At 42.9% G+C, this 27899-nt stretch overlaps 2 protein-coding genes across 9 annotated transcripts in view; one reads left to right on the top strand and one right to left on the bottom strand.

Moving 5' to 3' along the window:
• TEX14 (testis expressed 14, intercellular bridge forming factor) overlaps window positions 1–27899 on the top strand; it is a 152911-nt gene that overhangs the window by 26108 nt on the left and 98904 nt on the right. The window contains exon 1 of one of the 8 annotated variants that reach the window (XM_084803250.1): window positions 25509–25613. The exons of the other annotated variants lie outside the window; for them this stretch is intronic. The gene's annotated coding sequence lies outside the window, so the exon portion shown is untranslated. Of the gene's footprint in view, window positions 1–25508; window positions 25614–27899 lie in introns of those variants that run through there. 8 annotated transcript variants of the gene reach the window in all.
• LOC311578385 (DNA repair protein RAD51 homolog 3-like) lies at window positions 6937–24893 on the bottom strand. Its single transcript, XM_084748213.1, is given in 9 exon segments — window positions 6937–7136; window positions 8426–8486; window positions 15454–15514; window positions 16754–16820; window positions 20750–20883; window positions 22237–22403; window positions 23389–23537; window positions 23540–23649; window positions 24517–24893. Coding segments are annotated over 9 exon segments (969 nt in total). The 5' UTR covers window positions 24635–24893; the 3' UTR covers window positions 6937–7034.

Genomic DNA, 27899 nt, shown 5'->3' on the forward strand with positions numbered 1-27899 from the left:
AACGCAGTCTGAGTGGACTTTGGTTTAATTAATACGGTGACTAAAATCAGAGCTCTAGGTCTGCTTATTTCACAACTTGTTACAGAATTTTCTCTTAGTACTTTGACTCCCTTATATCTACTGTAAAGATAAAGGAAGCCAGAGACTTACATTACAACTCACTTTGTACATCTGGCTGGTGTTTTTTTTTTTTTTTAAACAAAATCCCAAACGCTCAGTTTTACCAATACTCAGGAGGCAGGTGCTGGGGTGAAAGCCTACTAGCTCAGTGAGGCAGAGAAAAGCACCCAGCTAACCTTCCTACTCAGCCAACATCCTAGGAGGAAAAGACCCTTTCTCTCCTTCTCCACATTGCCCTACTTCCTACTTCCTGTGTCTTTCTATCTTGCCCCCAGACTTTCTCTTACTGTTTTTTCCAGTTTGTTTCCTGTCAACCGGTTGCTTGCTCCACCTCTTGAACTAGGACCAATGGAATACGGACTTAGACCATCCTTACAGAGAGGGGAGAGCTGATGCAGTTTGATGCTATCAACGTTGGCATGCAGCATGTTCTTTTATAATGATTCTTCTAAAGCGAACTGACTACCTAAAAAATCTACATCAATATTTCCCGACTAATCTTCAATATGCAAAGCCAGAAAGTGCTTCTTGCTAATAAAAATTTACCACTATCATCTAATTTTTAATTACCTTTATATATTCACTTAGAATGAATGCATGTAAATATTCATGACACTGAGCATGTCCTAGTTAGGTCAGCAGATGTCCATCACTCTGCACCATCCATTAAAACTAAACTAAAACAAAACAAAACAAAACACCAAACAGCAAAACAGTACCTTTTTCAATGAAAGTGGAACAGCCAACTAAATCAAAAATTCCTAACAAAGATGCCTTCTACACTTAGATATTGCTAATACTTGCTTCTTAGTTGGTGGAAATGAGCCATGGTGACATTTGTGACTAGAAGGGAAGATGAAATGACTCCATTAACCTCGAGTGCTGCAGCATATGGCAATCCTAGGTGGTAGAATAGTTGTGTCCGACAAGAGCAGAAGCCAGCCATGTGGCACAGACGTTATCAATTACCACACGTGGTGACCGTGCTGACACAATGCATCTTTTCCAGAAAGGAAATGACTTGGGCATATGAAGTCGTTTGCTGCCTTAAGAAAGAGTGATCTATAAATGACATATCTGGCACCAAGATACCACACACAGTTTTCATCAACTAAATTGAGAATTAAGATCTGAGGAACTCTTACCACACATACCTAACATTGCAGATATTTGAGGGGGGAAAAAAGGGCAGCAATCAAAGTATATGAGCAAAATGAGCACGTGTCTTTCAAACATAAAACTATTTTCAAAGCCCGAAAGCCTGGAATTCCAGCCCTTAGGGATGGAGGCAGGAAACTTTCAGGCTAATCTGACTTACACACACTAATACCCTGTCTCAAAACAAAACAACCAGATAGCTCAGTGGTTAAGAGCACTGGCTGTTTTCCCAGAGGACATGAGTTCAATTCCCTGTACCCACATGGTGGTTCACAACCTCTGTAACTCCAGTCCCACAAGATCCAGTAGTATGAGGCACACGTATGGCACATACACTTACATGCAGGCAAGACATAATTTTAAAAAACCAATTACTTTTCAAATATTCTTTAAAATTACCACATAAAATACTGAATTTTTATATCACTGGAAGTACATGCCAGTAATTCCAAAACTCTTTAGGTATAAAGCCTGTGGGCAAAGCTCAAGATGATATCTAGGGAAATAACTTGCAATTATTTCTGATAAGTATTGACAAAAAAATTATAATTCAAAGAATCATGGTAAGGACTGTGCTTTAAGAAAACCTGCAAAGCTGGGCGGTGGTGGCGCACGCCTTTAATCCCAGCACTCGGGAGGTAGAGGCAGGTGGATCACTGTGAATTCGAGGCCAGCCTGGTCTACAAAGTGACTCCAGTCCAGCCAGGGCTACACAGAGAAACCCTGTGTTGAAAAACCAAAAACCAAAACCAAACAAACAGAAAATATCCCAGGCATTGGGCATGGTGGCACACACTTTTAAACCCAGCACTGGGAGGCAGAGGCAGGCCATCTCTGCAAGTTCCCAAGCCCAGCCTTGTTTCAATGATGATGACGCCGCCAGAGTTTTGTTTACAACAGGCTGATCTCAACTGCTATGTAGCAGAGATTGACCTTGAACTTCTGATCCTCCTGCCTCCAAGCCTGGCTTATGCCTTGATGAGGAAGCCCGATATCGCCCTAAGAACCTGTGCTATACACTCCTTCAGATGAGGGCTGCATGGAGAGACTGAAGGCTTGGAATCGCTTGCAATGGGAAACAATGAACACAGAAAATAGTGTCAACAGGAATAAAAAGAAGCAAATTAAATTCATATTCTAGAAAAAAAAGAGGAGGGGCTACTGGAAGACACAGATGGGAAATACCTAGCAGTCTACCTGGAGAGGCTCACAGGTGCCAGGCCTGTTCTCCACGGCTTCAAGACAAACTCTGCTAAAACGTAGGTGAGCGAGCAAAACTGAAACCACTGTACTCTTCAACGCCCTGTGCTTTGACTGAGCTTGGCTACGTGCTTCTCAATTTTGTCTCCAAAGCTACGGTCAAGAGCACTCGTGGGCTGAATATGAGAGGGGTCAACTGGGCTACATGCCCAAGTTAGTCACATTATTATTATTTTTTTCTGTTTACATTGAAAGCATTCGAGTAGAAAATGATTAACTGCAGGAGGTGAGGCAGGTCACACGTAGCCTAGGCTTCAGTGTCCTGTGTGCTCAGGGCCATCCTTTAATTCCTGATTCTTCTGACTGCACCACCAAAATGCTGGAATTTCATTAAAAAAAAAAAAAGAAAAAGATACACTTGTATTCTGTGAGTGTTTGCCTGTGTGTACGTGTGTGTACCACACATGTTCCTGGGACCTACGGAGGCCAGAAGAGGGTGTTGGATGCCTGGAACTTAAGTTAGAGAAGGATGTTGCTGCCACGTGGGGGCGGAGAACTGAACCCAGGTCCTGTGCAAGAGCTGCAAGTGCTCTTTACCACTGACTGAGCCATCTCTGCAGTCCGAAGGGCTGAGCTTTCAGTTGTGTCGCCACACTGTCTCCTAACTGTGACTAGATGAGAGATTCTTATGGATCTTGATCTATGGGTAAGCTGGCAGTTGATCCCTAGATGTTTACTGCGTTTAGCTAATGACGCCCACTGCAATGTCTACATGCAACATCTGTAGCGTGTCCCAGAGGACAAACTTCTTACGTGTGACTTGGGACTTTAAAAGTGAGGGTTCTAGCCAGGCCTGGACACATAGCCTAAGCTTAGCTACTCAGGAAGCCAAAATAAGAGGACCACCAGTTCAAGACTAACCCAGGTTGGGGTTTTTTGGGGGGTTGGGGTTGGGGTTTGTTAGTTTTCATTTTTTTGAGACTGGGTTTCTCTATGTAGTGGTCCTACCTGGCCTTGAACTCAGGGATCTGTCTGCCTTTGCCTCTGCCTGGCTTGAGAAGGTTGGGGTTTTGTTTATCTGCTTTTTTTTTTTTTTAAAGGTTGAGGATATAAAAGTAATAAGCTGGGAGTGCTGGCGCACACCTTTAATCCCAGCACTTGGGAGGCAGAGGCAGGTGGATTGCTGTGAGTTCGAGGCCAGCCTGGTCTACAAAGTGAGTCCAGGACAGCCAAGGCTACCCTGAGAAACCCTGTCTCGAAAAACCAAAAAAAAAAAAAAAAAAAAAAAAAAAAAAAAAAAAGGTAATAAAAAAATAAGGTTGAGGATATAAGTCAGTGGAAGGGTACTTGGTGGTAAGTCTTTCAGGTGTTTTTGTTTGTTTGTTTGTTTGTTTTTGTATTTGTTTTTTGAGACATGGTTTCTCTATGTTAGCCTTGGCTATCCTGGACTCACTTTGTACACCAGGCTGGCCTTGAACTCACTGAGATCCGCCTGCCTCTGCCTCCCGAGTGCTGGGATTAAAGGCGTGCGTCACCACGCCTGGCATGGCCATCCCTTTTGAATGAGCAGTTCCCCCTGTGGCTCATAGTGCTGTTGCAGGCTATGGTGGCTTCTGTGCATCTGTCAGCACTAGATGATACCCTAGGGAAGGAAGTTCAGGGGACATTGCTGAGCCCCTAAGTTCAAGTTTCTGAACTTTGTCATAAACTTGTGAAGATAAATGTTGCAGTACTTTATAATTGAGCCCCTCTTTTGAAAAATTTATTTTATTTCCATGGTTAAGTCTACATTCATGTCTGTGCGAGAGACCAGGCCAGCGTGGTCTACAAAGCCAGTCTAGGACAGCCAAGGCTACACAGAGAGACCCTGTGTCGAAAAACCAAAACCAACCAACCAAACAAAAAAAGCAAACCAAAAAGCAAAAAACAAGAGTGATGGGCATAGTGACAGATGTCTTTAACCCCAGCACTTGGCAGACAGAGGCACGCAGTTATCTGTGAGTTCAAGGCCAGCCAGGTACACAGTGAGCTCCAGGACAGCCATAGCTACATATTGAGACCCTGCCTCCAAATTATATATATATGAACTAAGTGACTAGAGATTAAAAAGAGAGAGAGAGAGAGAGACTGACTTTTCTTTAAATCTAATGCTTTTCAAATTTAAATCCTCTACCAAAAGAAAAGCACCGAAAAGTAAAAGGCTTAATACATTTTTTTCTTTTGGGGGAGGGGGTTATTAAAACATTTTATTTATTTTTGTCTTCATCTAATATTTTTTATTTCTAAAAACTAGTGTACTTATCATTGAACTGGTTAGTTTTGTAGTTTTATTTTTCCCTTTGAACCTCAATTTTTATGTCTTCTTGACATAAATTCTCTTTATATTACTGCTTGGTTTTTGTAATTTATCTTGCAGCTTATATTTGAAAGTAGGTAGGATGTAATCTCCTTGAGTTCTCTGTCTATCCCTTGTTAGTTAGTACAAATTATATCTTCATAAAATAAATGGAACATCAAAAATTATATTTAAAGTAATAGGTTGCTTAAAAACTCACATCTCACTACACATAATGGGAGTCAAATAGGCAGTTGAAATATCCAAAAGTCTATGTCAAAGGTGAACTGAACTGAAAACAGGCAAAGAAATATACTGCGGTCAAAAATACACAGAATCTTGTCAACATATTCTATTCCAAAATCAGATCTAAGGGAGCAAAATGTTCTGTAAATTTTAACAGTAACAGTAAATTTAGGCACTGATGTTTACTAAAAATACATATTATGAACAGTCGGCTTCTCTTCTGTAACTCAATATACTTTTAAAGCAATAGAACACCAGCTTTGTCTCAAAAGTAAAACACAACATATTACAGTAGTTATCTTAATATCATTGATTTTTATTACATTTTACAATGACATGAAAAATAAAGATCCCCAGACTGGCATGGCTTCTGGAAGTCTCAGACAGAGTAAGAGCAAGGCTCTTCTACTTTTAGTCCTTTGATTAAGAACATTACTGACAGGGGCTGGAGAGATGGTCCAATGGTTAAGAGTATTAGCTGCTTTTCCTTAGGACCCAGGTTCAATTCCCAGCACCCACATGGCAGCTCATAACTGTCTCTAACTCCAGTTCCAGGGGATCTGACACCCTCACACCAGTGTACATAAAATAAAATAAAATACTAAAAAAGAAAAAAGGACATTAGTGACAAAAAAAAAAAAAAGCAAAAAAAAAGCACAGTAGGGCTGGTGCTAGCTCAGCAGTCAAGAGCAAGCACCTGTGGCATATCTGCAGGCTGAGACAGGAGGATCCCTGGGAGCTTGCAGACCAGTTGGCCTGGCCTCTTCAAAGGGCTGCTGTCTCAAACAAGGTAGAAACAAGATCACATACAACTGTATTAACCCACATACACAAATGTGCACTTAAACATACACATGCATGACACAGGAAAAACATTGGTAGAATGATGTTGTTTTTAAAGACAGGGTTTCTCTGTGTATCTGTGGCTGTACTGAAACTCCCTCTGCAGATCAGGCTAGCCTCGAACTCAGAGATTCACCTGCCTCTGCCTCCCCAGTACTGGGATTAAAGGTGTGTGCCACCATCACCCAGTTTACAATGGTTGTCTTTCGTGTGTGTGTGTGTGTGTGTGTGTGTGTGTGTGTGTGTGTGTGTGTGTGTGTAGGCTACATCACAACTCAGTGTCATTCCCCAGATGCTGTACACTCTGTTTTTGGTTGGTTGGTTGGTTTTTGAGACAGGGTTTCTCTGTGTAGCCCTGCTGTCCTGGACTCACTTTGTAGACCAGGACAAATTGATTCATAAAGACTGCCTGCCTAACCCGTAACAATGTAGGTGAGGTTAGTTTGTAGAAGGAAGTAAGCATGTTTTGAAAGTGATGTTTAATTGAGAGGCAAAGTGACGAATGAGAAAAGGATTTGTCAGAATAGGATATATGCCCACCTCTCAGGAGAAAGGGAAGAAAGAGGTGACTTAAGAGAGGGCCGCAGAGGGAGGAGGAGAGGAGGCAGTTTTACTGCGACAGTTGTACAGGTTCCAGAGAGAGAGAGAGAGACAGACAGACAGACAGACAGAGACACAGAGAGAGACAGAGGAGAGAGAGAAGAAAGAGAACAAGCTAGACACAGGTGAAGAGAGAATGAGCCAAAGAATGAGAAACTAGAAGATTAGAACCAATTGCCAAAGTTAGTATGAAGGCAAGCAGAGCAATTCAGTCAGAAGTGTAGAGAAGCCAGACTGAATCAGTCAGCTGGAAGAGGAGTTTGAGCCAGAACAGCTGAGTGGAACCAGCCAGCCAGAGTTCAGAAAGAACTAGAAAGGGTGAGCTTCTTTTGTAATAAGCCTCTAAGACCACAATTACACCTAGCAAATAAAAAATATTTTTACAGAAGAGAAGATTCTGTAGATATTTTCCCAGTCACATAATATAATTCTGATTCATTCTTGCCATAGTATATGTTTGTATTTTAAAGTCAAGTATAAACTATTTATATGTACACTTATATACACTAAATAGCACATCATCAGTTTTGGGTCAGCATTCTTCCTCTGGTTCTCGTGACCGTTTCCTGAAATTCAAAGAACCTCCTGTCTGCGATGAAGCAGCAGTGACAACAGCATCTCTAAATCCCTGAGGCTGCAAGATGAAAAAAACATACAAATACATTTAAAGGACAATGAAAATAAAGATCAATTTTCCAAACAGTTTAAAAAGAACTGATAAGCTACTTTATTCTTGGGAGAGAATTTATTAATCATCGAATAGAGGATAAACTTCACAGATATTCCAACTCAGAGTTTTATAAGTATTTTATGAATACTCCTTTATACACATGATACACAGATAAAAATATCACTGCCTAAGATTGTTCTCTGAGACTAGACTTGTAGTTCAGGGGTGAGGCCTAAGTTAACAAAAAAGCTCTCTAAAAAGCTTCCTAAGAAGCCTGGTGGCACCTCTTTTGGGAGAGGTGGGAAGAAATTCGTACTGCCACTTAGGCACTTTACAAATCATGTTCGCAATAAAATATTTTGCCTGGCATAGGGCATGCATCTGTAATAGCATCACCCAGGCAATAGGGGCAGGAGGATGAAAAGGTCAAGGCCAGCCGGGCTACATAACAAGCCCTCTTCTCAAACAAGACAAAATAATTGAGCACAGGTCAGTGTAAAAACTAAGTGGAAAATTCATTTTCAGAATTGCTTTCCATTTTTGGTTTTTCCTTCTGAAAATAAGATGGCCACTCAATGTGGTGATGTATACCCTCAATGCCAGCACTCAGAAGGCAAAGGCAGGAGGATCTTTTGAGTGCGAAGCAGCCTGGTCTACAAGGTGAATACCAGGGCAGCCAAAGCTACACAGAGAAACCCTGTCTCAAAACAAAACAAACAAAGAAGCTCAAGGTCACGCTCAGTTAGGTAGTGAGTTTGAGGCCAACTTGGGCCTGGAGTCCAATGATACAATGCTCAAAAAAATAATATTTCAAAGTTACTATCTACAGATCAAAATTATTACTATTAATCCATTTCTTTCTCCGGTTTTTTTTTTTAATTGTAATTGGTGGCATTCTTAAGACAGAATTTCATGCTGGCTAGGCAGGCTGTGAACTCTAGTCTGCCTATCTCAGTCTTCCAAGTTCAGGCATGCACCATTGTATCCAGTTGTATCTTTCTGAAAACTTTTAACATAAAAATCTTTAATAGGTGATTTTATATATGCGATGGAGCATATGTAAATAATCCCTCTGTTCTCAAAGATAAATTTCATTTCAACTGTACGTACTCTTTTGGTGATGTTCTCAGATCAAAACTGTCTTCAAATATGCTTGTTGCTTAATAATTAACAGAAATGATTTGCACACAACCTCTTCAGATAACTACTGCCCCCCAACACCAAAATCCCACTCTTGATTAATTAATACTGACTGTGACCTGAAATGGTATTGTGGACTCCTTCTGGCTTGGTGACTTATACAATGTTGCAAACCTATTTGGAGAAAAAAAAGTACATATAGACACATTACCTTAACTAATTAGGTCACATGACTCTTATCATAATTTAAATGTATAATACAGTCCTATACTATAATTCTATCATGTGTTCTCAAGAACACAAAGTGGAAAGAAATACATTAAAAAACAAAACACTTCCCTCACAGGGCACCACTGTGGACGGACGCCTTCAGTCTCAGGTAAGCATAGGAAGAATTTTTCTTTTTAACTCAGGAGTTCAAGGCCAGCCTGTGTCTTAAAACAAAAGACAGCCAGGTGTGGTGGCACACCCCTTTAATCTCAGAGAGAGGCAAGTGGCTCTCTGAGTTTGAGGCTAGCTTGGTCTACAGAGTGAGTTCTAGGACAGCCAGGGCTACAGAGAAACCCTGTCTTGGAAAACCAAAAAAGAAGAAAGAAAGAAGAAAGGAAGGAAGAAAGAAAATGAAGGTAGGAAGATCAGGAATTCAAGGTCTTCCTTACTACAAGAGTTTTAGGCTCTGGGTTATGTCATAACCTGTTCTCCCTACAAAAAGCAGGCATGCACACACATGTATGTTCGTAAAGACTTAATTTTATTATTTTTAATTGTGTAGGTGTGTCTGTATGTGGGTATGTACACGTGGGTGCACAAAAGCCACAGGCATCAGGTCCCTTGGAGTTGGAGTTACAGACAGTTGTAACCTAACTCGGGTCCTCAGGAAGAGCAGAAAATGTTCTTTTGTAACCTAACTCGGGTCCTCAGGAAGAGCAGAAAATGTTCTTAAATGACTGAACTCTCTCTAACTGTTTTTTTTTTAAGTTAAGAAATAATAATTAAAGCTCCCCCCCTTGTTTGTTTTGAAACAGGGTTTCTCTGTGTATATTTAGCTGTCCTGGATTCACGTTGTAGACCAGCCTGGCCTCGAACACACAGAGATCTGCCTGTCTTTGGCTCCTGTGTGCTGCGATTAAAAGTGCCTGCTACCATGCCCGGCTCCCCCCACCCCCCCTTTTTTTTTTTGAGATAGGGTATCACTGAGTAGCCCTGGCTGTCCTAGAACTTTGCTCTGTAGACCAAGCTGGCTTCAAACTCACAGAGATCTGTCTGTCTCTGCCTCCCTAGTACTGGGATTAAAGGAGTGTGCCCCCAGCCCCTGCTAATGCTCTTTTTGTATGTGTGCACATGTGTGTGAGAGGCCAGAGGTTGAGTCACTTATCTTCTGTCTGCCTTTATTTTTTCAGATAGTCTTTCACTGATCCTAGGGTTCAACGAGGCTGCTGGCTTTGCTGGCCAGCAAGCCCCAAAGAGTCTACAATTTCTTCCTTCCAGAGCTAGGATATCACCATACCTGACTTTAATGTGTGATTAGGGATCCAAACTCAAGCTTTTTTTTTTTTTTTTTTTTTGGGTTTTGTTTTCTTTTTCTTTCACTTTTTTTTTTTTTTTTTAAAGACACGGTTTCTCTGTGAAGCCTTGGCTGTCCTGGACTGCTCTGTAGACCAGGCTGGCCCCAAACTCAGAGATCCACCTGCCTCTGCCTCCCAAGTGCTGGGATTAAAGGTGTGTGCGCCCCAAAACCAGCTTCAAACTCAAGTTTTTTTTTTTTTTTTAAGATTTGTTTATTATGTATACAGTGCACATCAGAACACAGTATAGATGGCTGTGAGCCACCGTGTGGTTGCTGAGAACTAAACTCAAGACCTCTGAAAGAGCAGTTGGTGCTCTTAACTGCTGAGCTATCTCTCCAGCCTCGCAAACTCAAGGTCCTATGCTTGCATGACAGGTGTTTTACAGCCTGAGTCATCTTCCCAACTCCACCATCTACACTCGTTTTTCTTTTTTAAATTAATCTACTTATCTTGGAGTAGAGACAGTTGTGAACTGCTTGCCATGTGGGTGCTGGAACTGAACCTGGGTCCTCTGGAAGGGCAGTCAGTGCTCTTAACGGCTGAGCCGTCTCTCCAGCCCCCGTCTACACTCTTAGTACTTTTATTCTTACAATGTTAACAGAAAGAGCATAAAAGGCTTTCAACACATGGAGTGGCTGTCAGGACTGCTGTAAGCTCAGAGCACCTGGCTAGACGGCACTTTGAAGACACCCTAGATACATGACCCTGTTTCAGGAAGAGAGAATGACTTTTTTGTGATGATGGAAACTGAACTCAAGGCCTCACAGATGCTAGGCAAGTGGTTCATCACTGAGCTACTACCTTGAAATCACTTCTGAAGCAGCAGTAGCCACTAGGAGGTAAGTAAAATGTGGAATATATAATACATTCATTTTTAGGATGAAAATTCTGACATATGGCTACAAAATAAATGAGCCTTGAAGACATTATTCTAAGTGAAATAAGTAAATCAACTACTGTATAATTCCAATTATATTTGGTTCTTAGAGTAGGCAAATTCAGAGACAGAAATGGAATAGTGGTTACCAAGGACATTATTGTTTAACAGTGAAGTAAGGGAAATGAAGAAAAATTTCTGAAAATAAATGGCAGTGAAGGTCATTTAAGACTCTGAATGTACTCAATGCCAGCCAACTGATAAATCCGGTCAAAATGCAGTAAGACAGACAACTTTAATATCCATTTATTATAATTTTATGTAATATAGAGTCCAACTTAACAGGAGACAATCATAAGCCTCTGGGCTAGGGATGTTATTAGTTTCTACACAATTAATACTCATTCATTTTAGTTTTTGAGACAGGTTTTCTTTCTTTTTGCAGAGCTAATCTTATAACCTATCTCTGTCCAAAAAAGTGCCAAGTAAATCTGAAATTTTTGAGGAAATTATTAAGAAGCATACGGGGCATGGTGGCACATACCTTTAATCCCAACACTCGGCGAGATTAAAGGCAGTCAGATGCTGTGAGTTCCAGGCCAGCCTGTTTACAGGGAAGTCCCGGACAGCCATGGCTACACAGAGAAACCTTGTCTCAACAAACCAAACAAAAGGCTGCAGAGATAGCTCAGAGGTAAAGAGCACTGGCTACTCTTCCAAAGGTCATGAGTTCAATTCCCAGCAACCACATGGTGGCTTACAACCATCTACAATGAGACCTGGTACCCTCTCTGGCCTGCTGGCACACATGGAGGCAGAACACTGTACATAATAAGCAAATAAATCTTGAAGAAGAGGAAGAGGAGGAAGAAGAAGAAACAACAGCAGCAATTATCTCTTTTGCTCACTTACTCTTGGTGGTAGGGAATGATGGACTGAGACAGAGTATTTATTGCTAAATACCTCAGGATGGCCTTGAACTCAAACCTTCCCCTCAAGTGCAGGGATTATAGGTGCGTGATACAAGGTCCAAGACAAAAACATAGTAAGATTTTAATAAGACTTTACAAAGTTAGAAGTTAGTAAGAATTCAAAAAACAGTACTCGGTGTTGTAATACAGGTAAAGCAGGAGACAGGAGGATGGCAGAGAGTTCTAGGCCAGTTTGGGCTATGTATGTTTGTTTTTCGAGACAGGGTTTCTCTGTGTAGCCCGGGCTGTCCTGGAACTTCCTCTGTAGTCCAGGCTGGCCTCGAACTCACAGGAGATGCTCCTGCTTCTGTCTCCCAAGTGCCGGGATTAAAGGCGTGTGCCACCACCACCTGGCAGTTTGGGCTATCTAAAGGGGGAACAATTCATAAAGCCAAAAGGGAATTGATGAACCTTTCCAGTTAGAAAATCCTCTTCAGATTTCTAGGTTAAAAAAAAAAAATTATATGCCATGCCTGCATCTCAGAAGATCTTTTCTTTAAGAGATCTTTTTAAACTAAACCAAGGAGAATCACTTGACTCGTAGCCCTCTCTGAGATGAAGCTTAACATATGGCTGAACTGCATAGTTTGGGTCAGGAAGAAATAAGACAGAAGTACAGTGTGTGCTCTGAAGCTGAGCACACATGAAAGGCTGTGTGGGGGTGTGATGTATTACTCCACTTTACCACAAATCTTGGCAAAGAGTGGTATAATTCTGAACAATCTTGGCCTCATATTATCATGAATATGCAAATTGGAGAACCCACATAATATAAGGACACAGACAAAAATCACTTAAGAATTGTTGGAATATCATTCTGTCATTCATCAGAGGTTAAAAATCAGATGTTAGTGCCGGGTGTGGTGGCACAGACCTTTAAGCCCAGCACTTGGGAGGGAGAGGTAGGCTGGATCTCTGTGAGTTCGAGACCAGCCTGGTCTACAAAGAGAGTCCAGGAAACCAAGGCTACATAGAGAAACCCTGTCTCAAAAAAAACAAAAACCAGATGTTACTAGGCATGTGTGGTGTACACACCCTTAACCCCAGTACTGGAGAGGCACAGGCAGCCTGATTTACATAGCAAGTCCCAGACCAGTCAGAGCTACATAGTAAGAGTCTGTCTTAAAACAAACCATATAATCAGATGTTACTAGTGAAGGATGGAGGTTCTGCCATGGTAGTGTCTAGGTTCAATTCACAGCATTGATTTGTTATTTAAGTTTTTGAGTTCTGTTCAAATTTAAAATGTTCATTTAATTATAAATTTATGATCTGCTTTCAACTTAAAAAAATGCTAAAAAGCATGTAAGAGTATACAGCTCAGTGGCAGAGTGCTTGCCTAATATTTCCTGGGCCGTCAGTCACAAACACCAGGGGAAATGTAGGGTGCAGTGGTACTCTCCAATAATCGCAGCAAAAGTTTCAAGAATTACAGTCATCCTATAATATCTAGTAAATCTCAGACCAGCCTGAGCTACTTCACAGCCTGTTTAAAAAAAAAAAAAAAAACAAACAAACAAACCAAAAAAAAAAAAAAGCATATAAGGTCTTATGCAGCCTTACTGATGGGCCAATAGCAAAGTCAGTGAACACATACTTAGCATGCCCAAAATTCCTCAGTTCAATATCCAGCACCCCAAAACCCAACCCAACCCAAACTCCCATAGTTCCCACACACAAAGATTTCACAGCTTTAAAGACGAAGCTATTTGGTTCCAAATAAAAAAGAACAAAATAGCTTTTTTTCCTTTTTTTTTTTTTTTTTTTTTTTTGGTTTTTCAAGACAGCATTTCTGTGTCGCATTAGCTGTTCTGGACTCACTTTGTAGACCAGGCTGGCCTGAAACTCAGAGATATCCACCTGCCTCTGCCTCTCTTAGTGCTGGGATTACAGGCATGGACCACCGCAGCCAACTGAACAAAAATATCTTAATTTGAGGCTAGAGAGATGGCTCAGAGGTTAAGAGCACTGACTGTTCTTCCAGAGGTCCTGAGTTCAATTCCCAGCACCCACATGGTGGCTTACAGTCATCTGGAGTTCCAGTTCCAGGGGGCTTATGACTTCTTCTGACCTCTGTGGGCACCAGACATGTACATGTTGCACATACACACATGCAAAAACAGGAAAGCAAAATACTCACATGAAGTAAAATAAATCAAATTTTAAAACTAAATAAAGCACCGGGCATTGTGGCACAGACCTTTAATCCTAGAACTCGGGAGGCAGATGCAGGCAGATCGCTGTGAGTTCGAGGCCAGGCAGGTCTACAAAGGAGTCTAGGATAAGCAAGGCTACACAGAGAAACCCCGTCTCAGAAAAAAAAAACCAAAGACAAACCACACACCCACACACCCACACACACACCCACACACACGTACACCTTAAATAAAGCTAGGTGTGGTGGTCTACTCCTTTAATCCCAGCACTCAGGAGATAGAGGCAGGCGACTTCTGTGAGTATGAGGCCAGCCTAGGCTACATGGAGAGTTCTAGGACAGCCAGGACTACATAGAGACCTAGTATCAAATCCTCCTGTGTCCCCGCCCCAAAACCTGTACATGAAACAGTTTCCTGATACGGCTTTCTTTTCTTTTTAGGCACTCTCACTCTGGCCTAGGCTGGCCTGGAACTCAGGCCTCAGCCTCCCGAGTGCTGGAATTACAGACATGTGCGAACAAACTACCTACAATATGGAGCTGAAAGAGCATTAGAAGGTGACATGTAGTCGGCTGTGGTGGAGCATGTTTAATCCCAGCATTTGGCAGGCAGAGGCAAGTGCATCTCTGTGAGTTCCAGGCCAGCATGGTCTACAAAGTGACAGCTAGGGCTATACAGAGAAAACAAAACAACAAAACCACCCCAACAGAAAAAACCCCACCAGCCCCCCCCCACACACACACACAAAAGAAGGTGTTGAAATGCAGGTTTAGAAAAATAAAAGTGTCACTAACTAGGCTCAGTGTTACTAACTGAGGCTCCACACTGCCTCAATTTCCTCCTGCCTTCTTGGTACAGCACTTCCATACCAAGTTCTCTAGGTTGTGCCAATTAATCAGAGGAGAAAGGCTGGCATAAATATGGTGTTTTTTGAAGTTCAGAATAAAAGACTTCACAGCTTTCAATGGCCTATTTTAAAGAAAAGCAAAGCTGGTCCATTCACCTGCTCAGCGGCTTTAGAAACAAACACAAAGGCTTCATGCTGCCGTGATTTTATTTTAAGGAACAATACTTTTGAAAGGCAGATAAATATACGTGTGTATGAGGGAAAATGGCAGACACAATTTCATGCAAGAACTATATTAAGCAAGTGAGAAAAACCATCCTCTTTTCCACATATATTAGTCCTAACACTAACCTCAGAAGTTTTCCTTTTGTCCTGATTTTATTCTTCTTTCAATTCCCTCTGGGAACACAGAGTACCACCTCCTTCCTCATGGCTAGGAAGTAATTTCAAAGAATATCAGAAGGCAGCCAGTCCTTAGCCACCTACATGTTCCAGGTGCATTCACCCCATCATTTAAATATACAAAGAATTCCCTATGTAGCTGAGTGTGCAGTATTAACAATGTGTTTCTATGTTTGCTCTAAGTGATGCCAAACAAGGCAACAAAAGCAGTGGTTTATGGGTCACTGCAAATCTCAAGCTAGGGACTACAGCTAAAAAACCATTAAGTGTTCAGTATAATTAGACTAATATCTGAATTATGAACTTATTTCTATACTGACCTTTGCTTTTGTTCCCAGTGAAAAATTAGCCTTATTGTAGCAGCGTGTCCCCAGCTCTCCCCTAAAACAAAAACAAAAACAAGCCTATATAGTATCTTTACAATTTTTTAAGTTGCTTAGAATGTCTGGTCAAATACAGTCTTACTTTACCAAATAAATGTTTAAAAAAAAAAAAAGATAATTCCAGCACGTGGGAGACAGATCACTGTGAGTTCAAGGCCAGCCTGGCCTACAAAGAGAGTTCAGGACAGCCAAAATACCAGAGAAATGCTGTCTCTAAAAACAAACAAACAAACCAACCAAAACATAACAACAACAGCAACAACGAACAAAAAGAGTGAGTTTGTTCCAGGACAGCCAGGGCTACAAGGCCACACACAGAGAAATGCTGTCATTTTTGGTTTCAAAATTTGTAGGATATGAGTAAAATCGTTAGAGTAATAGCTTTACTTGTCTAGGAAAGCAATGCAAATCATTGTCCTCTATTTTTTTCATGAAAATGCTATAGTTTCAGTGTATTATTAACCTTCCACTCCATAAAGCCTATTAGGTATTTCTGACACACAGAAACATGGTCTCACTATAGTCCTGGCAGGCCTAGAACTCGGTAGACCAGAATGGCCTTGAACTAAGAAAACTCTGCCTGCTTCTGTCTCAGGAGTGTTGGAATTAAAGACCATGCAACCATGGAGGTTCCATTATGCGGTCTAGGCTTGCCTATGATTCCTGGGCTCAAGAGACCCGCCTACTTCAGCCTCCTCAGTAGCTGGGGCTACAGGTCTGTATCATTATCTTTGGCCCACAGAATACTACTGGATTTCAATGGAGATAGATCTTAAAGCATTGTGTTCTAATAAAATCACAAAATTAGGAATATAGTCATATCTATTTTGCACTTGTACGATTTGTATTTAAATAAACTCATTCTCCTTCCTGGCCTAAGACAGGAAGATGTCTTAGAACCTACTTTGAATATTTACTTCTTGACACATGGTTGTCAGATAGTACCTACTAACTAAATGTGATCAGTGAATAAGGCAGACTCTGCTTTCAAAAACTTTTAGAGTATTCATCAAACATCAAATGAAAATGTAGGAAAAATGTTAAAAACAAAAATGTTTTATCTCGGCTGGATGTGGTGGTGTTCACTTTTAATCCCCACACTCGGGAAGCAGAGGCAGCTGGATCTGACTTCAAGGTCAGCCGGGTCTACAGAGTGAGTTCTATAACAGCCAAGAATACCCAGAAAAACCCTGCCTCAGGGGGGAAAAAAAAAGGTCTAACTCATTCTTTTACCTACCTAATGCAGGAACAAGCAAAGCTTGATTTTTATCAATCTTTGTTGTCATCTGATTAGTTAAAATAACCTAGAAAAAAGTTAGGACACAAAAGTTGTATTATGAGTTTAATATTCTGAACATAATAAGCTAGAAGAAAACAGTAGAGTCTGGAGAGATGACTCAGTGGTTGTAGGACCCAGATTCGGTTCCCAGAACTCAGGTGATGGCTCACAGCCATCTATAACTTCAGTTCCAGAAGGCCTAACATCCTCTTATAATCTCCTCTGGCACCACGCACTCATGAGTACACAGACATACATGCAGGCAAAACACTTATACACAAAAAATTAAGTAACTCTTTAAGAAATATAAATTTTTCTGATCAAAGAGAAGAGATGAGGAAGATACACTTGCTTGCTCTTTTTCCCTCTTTCTTTCTTGGCTTATTTATTTATTTATTTATTTATTTACTTACTTATTAAGTATACAGTGCTCTGCCTACATTTATACCTGTAGGCCAGAAGAGAGCATCTGATGACATTATAGTGAGCCACTATGTGGGAGCTGGGAATTGAACTCAGGACTTTGAAAGAGCAGCCAGTGCTCTTAACCTCTCAGCTATCTCTCTAGCCCTTGGTTGGCTTTTTTTTTGAGACAGGGTTTCTCTGTGTAGCCTGACTTGCTTTTTTTAGACCAGGCTGGCCTCAAACTCACAGTGATCCACCCGCCTCTGCTTCCCAAGTGCTGGGATTAAAAGCGTGCATCACCACTGCCTGGCAAGATATGCTTTCTTGTTTGAAGATTTTAAAATAAGTTCTTTTGGGGGGGGGGGGGTAGGGATTGCATTGAGACGGGATTTCTCATGTAGCTGTACTACAATTAGCTCCGTAGACCAGGCTGGCCTCCCATTCAGAGATCTGTCCGCCTCTGCTTCCTAAGTGCTGGCATCAAAGCCATGTGATACCACCTCCAAGCATCATCTTCTTTTCTGAGACAGGGTCTCTCATTCAATCTAGAATTCCTGTTTGGGTCAACTGCACAGATGGATGGTAAAACCCAAGGATGCCCTGTCAAAACCCTCTCCTGACCCTGCCCTCCAGCAGTGCTGGGGTCACAGGAGGGACTGCCATGCTTTTATGTAGGTGCTAAGGTTCTGAACTCTGGTCTTTATGCTACCAAAACAAACACATTATCCCCTGAGCTATCTATCTCTCTAGTACCCCTCCTTTCAAACTTCACATTTTAAAATTCAAGTTTTACATTTCATTATCAAATTAAAGGAATTAATGGCACATGTCGCAGCACATGGAGACAGAGGCAGGTGTATCTCTGAGAGTTCAAGGCCAGTCTGGTTTACACAGAGTATTCTAAAACAGCCAAGGCTACATAAACCTGTCTCAAAAAATAAAAAATTTGGCCAAATCTAGTGGTGCATGCCTTTGATCCTAGCACTAAGTAGTAGTAGCAAGCCGGCGGTGGTGGCACACGCCTTTGATCCCAGCACTCTGGAGGCAGAGGCAGGCAGATAGCTGTGAGTGCAAGGTCAACCTGGTCTACAAAGTTAGTCCAGACCAGTGAAGGCTACACAGAGAAACCCTGTCTCAAAAAACTAAAAAAAAAAAAAAGGAGCAGCCAGGTATGGTGGTGCACACCTGTAATCCCAGTACTCTAGAGGCAAAGGTAGGAAAATATATGTAAATTTGAGGCCAGCCTGGTCTACAAAGTGAATTTAGGACAGCCAAGGATACACAGAGAAACTCTGTCTCAAAACAAACAAACAAAAAGCAGGGCTGGAGAGATTGCTTAGAGGCTAAGAGCACTGCCTGCTCTTTCAAAAGTCCTAAGTTCAATTCCCAGCAACCACATGGAGGCTCACAAACATCTATAATGAAATCTGGTGTCCTCTTCTAGTGTGCAGGTGTACATGCAAGCAGAACACTGTATGCATAATAAATAAATAAATATTACAAAGAAAGAAAAAAGAGGGGGGTATATAACCCAATGACAGAATGTTTACTTCTAATGTCTGAAGTCCTGATTTGTAACAGGAAAACAAAACAAGAAAAACAACAACTAACAAAACAAAACCTAAGAAATAATGAAACTCTGCAGCCTATTTGTCTTGAGCGCACTCTACTGGGAGATCTACAGGATGCTATCATTAACAATGCTAAGTAAGAAATAATGCAAAGAGCACTGTGCTTTGGAGGGGAAATGGCAAAAGGGCTGGCAAGATGGTTCAGTGGGTAAAGGCACTTGCCATGGAAGCTGGCAACCTAAGTTCAACCCCTGGACCCCGGAGTGTAAAGAACTGATTTCTGCATGTTGTCCTCTGACGGCGTCATTGTGACACATGCGTCCACACATACATATGCACAAAAAAGAAAAAAAAAGCATTTTTATCTTTCATCTCTTTTCACAAGTATATTTTTTGTCAATGGGAGGATGTGACTGCAGAATGTAAATTAGTGGCAAACAGGTATCTCTGAACTCCTAATGTCGTATTTACTTCTCCTGTTATATTTCAAGTTGGAATTGGCTCTCGGGCCTACGCAGTAGCCTAGTAGTAGAACACTTGCCTACGATGCATGAAGCTCTGGGTCTAATACATATTACAAAAAACAAACAAAGTAAACCCCAAAACTTACCTTTTCCATCAAATTTCTACATTACAAGCCATGCATGATGGCAAATACTGTAATCTCCTTACTGGTCTCCATGGCAACCCCTCTCCTCACCAGCCTGACTGGGCCCTTAGTCCTGTTCCCCCTGGTTAGGCTTTATGTCCCTTGCATGATATACTCCCTTGGTCAGTTTTCCAAGACCACACTAATGCTATGTCTATACTCTTGGCACACAGGAGGTAAAGACAGGATGATCATTAGTTTCAGGCCAGGCCAGGCTACATAGTGAGACTCTAACTCAAATTAAGTGAATACAAATTAAAGTTAGCATTTTCTTTTCTTTTGTAATGCTGGGCCCTATGGTCCACGCACGGTAGGTAAACGCTCTACCACTGAACTATATTCATCACCCTAGGGCTTTATCTCTTCAAAGGTTTTCATCTAATATTCACTTTATTATTTTGTGTATATTAGTGTTTTGCCTGCATGTGTGTCTGTGTGTGCTTGTGAAAGCCAGACAGGGCAAGATCCCCTGGAAGCAGATTTACAGATGGTTGTGAGCTGCTATGTGGGTGTTAGAAATCCAACTAAGGTCCCCTGAAGAGCAGTCAGTGCTCTTAACCACTGAACCATCTTTTCAGCTCAACTGTCCAATGATTGGTTTGAATACTGATACTACACACATATGCCATGTGCGTAGGACAGACAAGGCTACAAATCAAAAACCAAAAAACAAAAAAACCCAACCCAAACCAAACCAACAAAAAAACCCTACTTGTTTCAAAAAATATATGTAATAATGATGGTGATGATGATAAAAAGAGCAGCCTCAATATTGTAGCACACGCCTGAGAGAAGACTGGATGACTAAGAATTCAAGGTCAGCCAGGCATGGTGATGCGTGTATGCTGGAGGCAGACGCACTTAAATCTCTTGAGTTTCACATCAGCCTGAATCCCAGGAGACAGACAGACAGACAGACAGACAGACAGACAGACAGACACACACACACACACACACACACACACACACACACATAGTGTTAGTTCAAGGTCAGCCTAAGTTATTTGAGACCCTGAAAAACAAAAAACACCAAACAAAACAAGATAAAACCCTACAACATAAAAACTAGTAATATTGGCATAAGAATATGCACATAGTGCAACAGAATAGAATCCAGAAATAAACTTATGTTCAACAGATATTTCAACCTTAAAATTATGTACATGAATATGTAATATTTTGAAAAGTGAACAATATGTGTATATATATATGTAAAATAAGTAAAGTATAATAAGTTGTAGGACAGGGAAAGAGACTTTTGATCTGGCATCAAGTTTATGTTTGTTATCAACACTTTCAGAGACATTATTTTAGTAGTGTGATCCATACCTTCGAATGATCTGAAAGGAAATCTGGAAGGAGATAGACTTGTGCCAGCAGCTCCGTGTAATCATGACAACGAAAATAGTAAATGTGGGAAAGAATATTTCCAAGAGTAAAATCCTCCAAGGCTTTCTGATGTTCTAAAACAAACAACAAAGCAATCTTAAATAGTTCAGTTTTTCTTGTTCTAATAGTCTGACAATCAGTCATTTTTTTTAATATTTATTTATCTTTATGTACACTGGTGATTTGCCTGCATGTCTGTCTGTCTGCTGTGTCAAATCTCCTGAAACTGGAGTTACAGACAGTTATGCGCTGCCATGTGGGTGCTGGGAATTGAACCAGGGTCTTCTATAAGACCCTTATAGACTCTTAAACGTTGTGCCATCTCTCCAGCCCTTTAATCCCAGCACTTGGGAGGTAGAGGCAGGTGTATCTCTGTGAGTTTGAGGCCAGTTTGGACTACAGAGCAAGTTTCAGGACAGCCCGAGCTTGTTACACAGAGAAACCCTGTCTCAAAAAACAAAATCAAAAACAACAATAAATAGAAACAAAAATCCATATTGTCAAGCTTGGTGGTGAGTTCCTTTACCTGCTGGGCCTGAGAGATGGCTCAGTGGTTAAGAACACGAACTGGGCCAGGCCCAGTGGTGCACACTTTTAATCCCAGCACTCAGGGAGGCAGAGATGGGCCGATCACTGTGAGTTTAAGGCCACCTTGTCTACAAATTGAGTCCAGGACAGCCAGAGCTACACAGAGAAACCCTGTCTCAGAAAACAAACAAAGAAACAAACAGAACACAAACTGTGCTGGGTGTGGTGGTTCATGACTGTTACTCTAACACTTGAGAGGCAGAGCCAGGGCAACGTAATATAATGAAGAGACCCTGTCTGAAAACAAAAAGAGCAAACTGTTTTTCCTGAGAAACTGAGTTTGACTGCCAGTATCCATATCACAATCACTGTACTCTAGCTCTAGGAGGATCTGACACCTCTGGCCTCTGTGGGCACCTGCATTCACGAGTGTGTGTACACATGTGCACACACACACACACACACACACACACACACACACTTTAAAATATTTAAATTCCTTTTCACTTTATGTTCATTGGTGTTTTGTATGCACGTTTATCTGTGTGAGGGTGTCAGAGTCCTGGAACGGGAACTGGACTTACAGTCAGGTGTAACCTGCCATGTGGGTGCTGGGAATTGAATCCAGGTCCTTTCTCCAGCCCCTAAAACAATTATTTCAAAACAGCAATGGCTGCTAAGTTGGGTATGACCCAGACCTGTTATACCAGCATTTTGGAGTCCGAGGCAGAAGGGTCACAGACAGCCTGGGTCACGGGGAGAGTACTGTATTTCATGTTGCAACAAAAGTATTGGAGTTTAACTAGTTAAGGTTCAAGTTTGGGATAATCTCGTACTGAGGTCTGAGATGGGCACAAACATAAACTCCTTCTTAGACAGAGCACCAGGTGTTAACTTACCTTCCTCCATGTGCGCTCCTGCTATGAGATGAAGGTGCTGAATGCAGGCAGTTGCAAGGCTCACCACTCTATCAACCATAAAACTTCCCTCTGTATCAATAAATACTGCTTCGCCTGCTACTCCTCCAAAACACTCTGGGATCTGCACATCTACTGCCAACTGCATACTGTCAAGAAATCAGCCAAGCGACCAAATCGTTATGATAACCATCTGCGAGGTCATCACGTTTTCTAAATGCAAATATAGTACCCAAGGCAACAGAGATGGCCAGCTCTCCATAGCCCCAAATGCATATGAATCAACAGATGCCTAGAGTATAGTTAGGGTGCTATACAAAATTATGATGAAGGAACTCTTAGTGGCTTTAGGTTTCTGGGGATTGAAAGCTTTCTATTTCCTCCCTTCCTTTTTGAGCCCAACTCTCAATCCTTCTATCTCAGTCTCTCTCCATCCCTACTGCAGTGTACCAGGTAGACAATAATTTTTTTGGGGGGGGGTGGGGGGGTGCAGGAGACAGGCTCTTAGTATACATCCCTGGCTGGTCTAGCAAGTGTTATATAGCCCAGACCTTCCTCTAACTGCGACAGTATCCTGAGCGATGAGGCCATTGGAGGGTGTGACTAAGCCTGTTTCAGAAACCTTTACCATATATAAATCAATTTTTAAATATTTTTCGGGGCTGGAGAGATAGCTCAGTGGTTAAGAGCACTTGCTGCTCTTTCAGAGGACCAGGGCTCAACTCCTAGCACCCACACAGCAGCTCACAACTGTCCGTAACTCCCGTTCCAGGGAATCCCACATCCTCATAGAGACAACACACACAACACACGCAGGCAAAAATACCAATGCACATAAAACAATCACCTTTAAAGATAAAGCAAACATTTGACAAATATATCTCAGAAGGCAATTAATTAGGAGAGTATCTGCTTACTCTAGTAACCACACTATATTATGAAGGAAACACTCTGATATCAAAACCATTCTATCCACTTATCAAGATGAGGTGTTGAGATAATGTGAATAGTAACCTGTACACACACACACCCTCAGTGGCGACATATGCTTTGTGGTACCCTTACACAGCACAACATTCTGTTAGATACATAAAATATTAAGTCCACCCCCAGGTAGGGAGCACCCTGGCTTACCATAACTGTGTTTTCCCAACACCTGGTACACCACAAACTTCTGTGGTTTTCATTAGGGGTATTCCACCCCCGAGGATGCTGTCCAGTGCAGAACAGAAGGTGATTATGAAGCCCTGGGTGTGTTCTTGTTCAAGAAGTTGCAATGCTGTGTGCACTTCTTGTCTGCCACAGATGTCCCAGCACAGCTTGGTTTATTTGTGAGACATTCTCTTCTGACAATCTGTATCGTTTCTAAAGCCTCCTCTTTAGATATCCCAACTTCTGTAAACAAAATCAGAAAAGAAAACAAAAACAAAAACAAAAACCTGACATTAGAGACTTAAAGGTCTACGTCGGAGCTCGACCGGGTGGCCCGTGCCTTTCATCTCAGCACTAGGAGGGCAGAGGCAGGCCAGCCTGGTCTACAGAGCTAGTTCCAGGACCACACCGAGAAATCATGTTTTGAAAACAAACAAAAGTCTAATTCACTGATGAAGAATCTCCAGGACAGCCAAGGCTACACAGAGAAACCCTGTCTCAAAAAAACAAAAACAGTAACGAAGTATCCAGTTATTTAGCGGTTGAGAGTCAAGCCCAGGGCCTAAGGCATGAGCAGCTAGTGCCCTACCCAGCGGTCAGCTTCTGCCAGGTTAGCATCATTACTGCGGGGCTCTGAGAAAACAATCGGGGGTATTCCGTGAATCATCAGTGTCTTTCTAGGGCTTTCTCCTGGTCTATGGGAATGTTCTATTCCTTTTCTCGCCGAAACGTCTCTAGTCCTACTGTACTCCTTCGTTTCTCGAATTCAAGTCCCGCCCGTCTAGGATCTTGCAAGAGCGAGAGTCCCATGGCTCGTGTCTGTTTTCCAGCTCTAGAGCCGCAGTTTCCCAACCCAGGTGTCAGGAAACCTCAAGGTGAAACCCGGCTCCCTCACCTACACGCTGGACACCCTGGTCCAAGAGGCTTCCTCTGAGCGTACGCGAGGCAATCCTTAAGGCGGGCGCCGGCACAGAGGAAACGCTCCGTTAATGATGTTTTTGCCGCCCAGTTCCAACCACAAGAAAACTCTACGCGGGGCCAAGTCGCAGACGCGGTGGCGGGAGGACGAAGACGGGAGGCGGCGCCAGGCTGGCCGCCGGGAGTCGTTACCTTTGCTGAGCTCGGAGGGCTTCACCTCCAGGACGTCCTCGGCGGTCTGGAAACCCGCAGCCACCAGCTTCACGCGCACCGCGGGCGACAGCGGGAAGCTCACCAAGTCCCGCGGCATTTTTCAAAGCCCAGCGCCCTACGCACGCAGTGACGTAAAGCGAGAGGCGCGAAAGCCCTAGAGGTCCAAACCCCGCAAGCCCGGGGCCACGCCGCGTGACGTCATGCGGACAGCGGAAGGGGCGGGGCGGAGCTGGCGCGGCCTGGCTGCTGAGGAAATCCCGCAAGGGTTTACGCTTCGCGTTCTTTTCCCCGTGTGATTCATCAACGTCACGTTTCGGGGTTCCCTGACCGAGGGTATACAGACTTACTGTAAAAACCCACACAAACCAAGGCTGGAGACGCGAGGATGGTAACCAGGCCCAGCGGCCTCCACACGCCATATCTCCTCACCTCTCTGCGGCCTGTGTCATGGGTCCCTCAAGAGTCTTTAAGAGGAATCAACTCCCTGGTGGAAATAGTAATAGAAGCGGCAAGAGAAAACCGATCAGTTGCCAGTTTCTTTTTTCTCTTTTGTTTGTTTTGTTTTTGTTTTTTGGAGAGAAAAGGTTTCTTTTTGTAGCCCTGGCTGTCCTGGACTCGCTGTGTACACTAGGCTAGCCTCGAACTCACAGCGATCCCCCTGCCTCAGCCTCCCGAGCGCTGGGATTAAATGTGTGTGCTGCCAACGCCCAGCTCAGTTGCCAGTTTCTTGCTGTGAAAAATTGAGAGAACTGTTGGGGAAGAGTTAGTGTGTGCCCCTGCACAGGATGGATTCCCTTCGCTCTTCCTAGCTGACCCCCTTGCTTGCCCCGCCTTCTTTTTCCCGCCCTCGCGAGGGATTATGGGCCAGGCCCCCACCCCTGTGTGTCTGTGTGTGAAGATGGGCGAGGCTGTTAGTGAGGCGCCGTTAGTGCCCACGCACGCACGTACCCACGCATGCACCCACGCACGCACGCACGCACGGCTTCCGGTGGGAGGACCTGGGCCCTCAGTCCGGAGCGTGGCGGTTTCCGAGAGCTTTAATGTCCTCCCTGCCAGCGTGTGGAATAGCTGGAAAAGTAAGAAACCATGCCCTGTCAGATCCTTGTCGTCGTCGTCGTCGTGTAGCGTGGGCCTCTAGTGTCCTAAGAGGGAGGGCCTGGACTCCTTTAGGAGAATTGGCAAGGCAAGCGGAAGTGAGCGCTTCCACAACAGAACTAGGGGAGATTGGCAGTTTGGAGGGGGATTTCTGAGGTCCTTTTTCTTTTTTTTCTTTTTTTTTTCTTTTTTTTTTTTTTTTTGGTTTTTCGAGACAGGGTTTGATTTCTGAAGTCCTTTGCCTAAGAGGTACGGAGGATGAGGTAAAGAAGTGTCGTGGGAGCCGGAGGTCGTGGCGCACGCCTTTAATCCCAGCATTTGGGAGGCAGAGGCAGGTGGATCACTGTGAGTTCGAGGCCAGCCTGGTCTACAAAGTGAGTCCAGGACAGTCAAGGCTGCACAGAGAAACCCGGACTTGGGTGGTGGTTGGGGGGGGAGGGTGGGCAAGGAAACAGAAAAACTGAAAAGCTGGACAGTGGTGGCACACACTGTTTTGTTTCTTTTGTTTGGTTTTTGAGACAGGGTTTCTCTGTGTAGTCATGGCTGTCCTGGACTTACTTTGTGGACCAGTCCGGCCTCAGACTCACAGAGATCCACCTGCCTCTGCTTTCCAAGTGCCGAGTGACACATGCTTTAATCCCAGCACTGTGGAAGGCAGAGGCAAGCAGATCTTGGAGAATTCAAAGCCAGCCAGGTCTACTGAGTAAGTTCCAGAATACCCAAGGCTGCACAGAGAAACTCTGTCTCAAAAAATCAAAAGTAACAACAAACCAAAAAAGAAAACAAGAACAAAAAACAGACAACCTGAACAGGGCCAAGTATGGTGTTTTGCACCTTTATTCTAAGCTCTAGGGAGGCAGGGGGTAGGCCGATGAGCTCTATAGCAAGTTCTAGGCCAGCTAGGACTATATAGTGAGATCGAATCTCAAAATAACAAAAAACAGAAAGGGGCTGAGAGATGCTCAGTGGATAATAGGAGACTGCTTCCAGCCTGGATGACCTTTGACCCCTTAGGCCCCCATGGTGAAAAGAGAGGACTGACTCCTGAAAGTTGTCCTCTGACCTCCATTCATGTCTTCCTTTTCAGAAAATAAATACATAAAATGTAATTGCAAAAGAAATCTTACAAGTGCTGGGAATTCAAAGGCTCACACATGCTAAACAAGTGGTTTACACTGAGCTGCACCTATGGTTCACGTACTCAAATTTGAGACATAGTCTCCTGTGTTTCCCAAGCTGGCCAAAACATAGGTAATCCTCTTGCATCTGCTCTGGAGCCCTGGGCTTACAGGTGTGCGTCACCATGTCTGACTCACTGCTGTGTGGGTGTTGTGGACAGTTGGATGGCTGGTTTGAGACAGGTTCTCTGCAGCCTAGGCCACCATAACTTACTATGCAGTGTAAACCGGCCTCGAACTTGAGGCCATCCTCATACTTGGGCCTCCTGAGTGTTGGAATTACAGGTGTCAGATACCATGCCTGGCTTAGCAAGGCCACCTCTTTGTCCTAAGGCAGGTTGTATAGAGAAGTTGGCTAGTCGTGGTGAAATCTTGTGAAAAGCTGTAACTGGGCCTTGTGAAGGCTAGGGACCTGTAGGGACTCCATGTTGTTAGTTTAAGAAGATATTAATAGAGGGCAAGGTCAGTGAAGGCATTTGCTGCCAAGTCCTGCGGCCCTGAGTTCCATGTCCAGGACCTACACGGTAGAAGGCAAGAACCAACTGATACCCTCTGATCTATGCACATGAATGGTCGCACTTGCGTGGAAGCTCATACATACCCAGATACATACACTAAAAAGCATGCACAGAGTCCGGAAGATGGCGTGTTGGGTAAGGGACCCTCCTGTCAAAGCTGACAGCCTGAGTTTGATTCCCAGGCCCCACGTGATGGAAGTAGAGAACAGATTGTCACAGGCTGTCCTCTTATCGCCATGTGTGCATCATGGTCTCCTCATACCCAATCATTAATAGGTAATGCTAGGTTCATCCCCAATAATAAATAAACAACTAAGGTCATGCTAGGGCCACTAGGAATAGTCACTGGGTTCAGTCCTCAGGAATCATGTTCTGAAAGGGAAGAACTGATACCCACAGGTTTTCCTCTGACTACACGCTGTTCCATGGCAGATATGTACCCCCGCACACGAATAAATAAATAATGTTAACACCAAGAAAGAAGGTACACAAGTCATAAAGTTTCTAAAGCTAGTGTTTGAGCTTTTAAAATTGTGATAATGAAAAATTTTTAGAAATTAAAAGTTTTTTA

Source organism: Acomys minous, assembly GCF_964271855.1.
Source record: "Acomys minous genome assembly, chromosome: 12".
NCBI lineage: Eukaryota > Metazoa > Chordata > Mammalia > Rodentia > Muridae > Acomys > Acomys minous.